Source organism: Lates calcarifer, linkage group LG11 (genome assembly GCF_001640805.2).
Source record: "Lates calcarifer isolate ASB-BC8 linkage group LG11, TLL_Latcal_v3, whole genome shotgun sequence".
Lineage (NCBI taxonomy): Eukaryota > Metazoa > Chordata > Actinopteri > Centropomidae > Lates > Lates calcarifer.
In genome coordinates, this window is record NC_066843.1 from 95,001 (window position 1) to 97,837 (window position 2,837).

The window sequence follows — 2,837 nt, forward strand, 5'->3', positions numbered from 1 at the left end:
TGAAGCTTTTTTACCTTTTTGAGGCGTTTTTCATGAGCTGCTTTCATCTGGAGGAAACACACAGGAGAGTCAGTCACATCATCACAAACCACTGAGACGTTTGAGTCTGGAAATCCTGTTTCCTGGTCCAACTTCTCTGACTAGCTGACCAGCTAACCAGCTGACCTGATAACTAGCTAACTAGCTAACTAGCTAACCAGCTAACTAGCTAACTCCTGATCTAATCATCAGTCAGACTCAGAGAAGTTGGACCAGGAAACAGGATCTGACCTGAGGTCAGACTTAGACAGATCACCTCCCTGTTCTGACTAAAAAACGCCACAAAATACAGAGACACAGATTTAAACTGACTCCCGTCAAACAGAAAGATAGGCCCCTTCAAAATAAAAGCCCTCCACTGATCCTCCAAATGGCTGGAGGCTTTTATTGTGAAGTAGCTGCAGCTACAAGAAGTCTCCACTGACAGAAACAACATGGCCGTCCACCTTCTTCTTGGGCCCGCTGTCCTGAGGCAGCTCCTTCTCCTTCTTCCTCTTGTGTCCCCCGTCCGTCCTCCCCCCCTCCTCCAGGGAGGGAGGGGCTTTCTTTTTAGGGGGAGGGTCGTCTGTGAGCTTCCAGCGGCCCACCTCGCCATTATCCAGCCTGCGCTTCCCCGAGCCGTCCGCCTGGTCCTGAAAACACACACACACACACACACAGTCAACAACCACAGCAGAGGTGAAAACATCGTCCCTGTGGTCCTCAGTACTGGTCCTGGTCCTCAGTACTGGTCCTGGTCCTCAGTACTGGTGTGACTCTCACCTTACTGGTCTTGCCCTCCTTGTGGCACTTCGGACACTCCCAGCAGTTTGGGATCTCGTCGTTGATGATTCCTTCAGCTTTGCCCATCTGAGGAGGAGGACACACAACATGTCTTCAGCTTTAAGGTGAGAAACACCTGTCACCTGTCACCTGTCACCTGACTGTCATCATCATCATCTTTATCTCAGCTCTAACAGACTGAATTCACTGTATTTCCCTCAGAATAAACTGAAGTTTCCTTCTACAGACACTGGTACTTTAAACATTCTCTGAATTTTATTTATATGTTTTATGGATTTAAATCATCACGATCATTAATCAATCACATCTCTGGTGATCAGTAGGTTATTGATGAACTGTTGTTGTTCTGTTTTGTTTATTGCTTTCTTCACTGTCTTTTCTAAACAATGAAAAAATCTTCAAAGTTAAAGTATTTTTGTCTTGACAGCACCATGGATATGATTCCTACAGAAACCTCTCTGTATATCTCTACCAGACTCCATTGATAAAAACAGGGATTTAACCAGGAGCTGCTGGAATACCACTGCCTCCATCTGTTAGTGTGTCTGTGTTACTGTGTGGTACTTTTACTGCAGGAAAGTATCTGACATACAGTGACGTTGGTGGTTAAAGAGAAAGGATGTGTCGCTGTAGGAATGGTGTCCACGGTGCTGTCAGACTGGTATAAGAACCGGTCAGGTCCAGACTCTGGTCACTGACCTTGAGGCAGCTGGGGTGGATGATCTCGTTGCAGATGGTGCACTCCATCAGAGAGAGGCTGAACTTCTCCTCCTCTGAGTCCACGGTGTCCTCCTTCCCCGCCTCTCCACACGCAAAACACACCGCCGTGTGAGGCAACACCGGCTGTACACACGTACACACACACACACACACACACACACACACACACACACACACACACAGGTACATGTTATTTCTTATCTTCATGTGTTTTACTGTTTGTTAGTTTAATGAAAGTCTGTTGATCTCAGTGGACGCTGTGTGCTGTGACCTCTGTAACCACCAGGGGGGGTCTCTCCTCCTCCTCCTCCTCCTGCTGCTGCAGAGGGAAGGAGAGGAGCATCCACCCCCCCTTCCTCCTCACCACTACTCTTACATCCCCTCCCTCCTCCTCCTCCTCCTGCTCCTGCTCCTCCACCCGTAAATACAAAGAAACAAACAAATAAACATGTGACAGAGATAATATGTGTGTGTGCGAATGTGTGTGTGAAACCACGGTAATGGATCAAAGCCAACTCACAGCTCCAGCAACCATCGCTGGTTGCCACGGAAACCCAGCATCGCCGCCTGCTGGGCTCCGGCTCTGAGCTGAAGCTATTTGAAGAATCCACAGCAAGAAATAAAATAAATCACACGTTCTGAGTGTGTGTGTGTGTGTGTGTGTGTAAAGTGTATGTACAGTGTGTGCTGTGTTTGTTCTTCTATCTCTGTGAGGACCTGCAGCCTGAGAACAGACTGTCCGGTCCTCACTTCTACACCAACACCTCCTTCAGTCATTAGAACACTAACACTAACAATAATAATAATAACAACAATAAGAAGATCTGTATGTGAACGATCAGTGAGTCAGGCTGATTAATAACAGCTATGATCCAGATGTTTGATCATAAGGTTTTTAATTTAATTTGTTTTAGAAAACAGACTGTTTGTTGTTGTTGTTTACTCCACAGGACCATTCCTTCAGTAAACACTGAGCTGACTCTGGATTCTACAGGAATCTAATTATGAGGACATTTCCAAGAACAGCTGATGTTAAATGTACAAAGTGTTCTCATCTGAAAAACTGATCACAAACAAACAAACAAACAATGTTGTTTGTTGATCAGACAGAAACTGGACTGGACTGTTGTTAAATTTTCCTGAAGAGAAACATGTTTAATTTACAGAGACTCAAAGACTCAGGACTGCTGCTGCTGTTTATTCTTCATTTATCAATAACCATCTACACGTTCAGCTCAGCTGTGATTCAGTGTTTTCAGTGTGTTTCAGTGTGTTTCAGTGTGTGTTTCAGTGTG

General features: G+C 45.6%; 1 protein-coding gene across 1 annotated transcript in view; it reads right to left on the reverse strand.

The window, feature by feature from the left end:
* Window positions 1-2,837, reverse strand: part of zgc:158376 (uncharacterized protein LOC100101643 homolog) — a 26,236-nt gene that overhangs the window by 7,975 nt on the left and 15,424 nt on the right. The window contains 4 exon segments of the mRNA XM_051073901.1: window positions 15-47; window positions 486-671; window positions 802-888; window positions 1,522-1,665. Of these exon segments, the coding sequence (XP_050929858.1) occupies window positions 15-47; window positions 486-671; window positions 802-888; window positions 1,522-1,665 (450 nt within the window).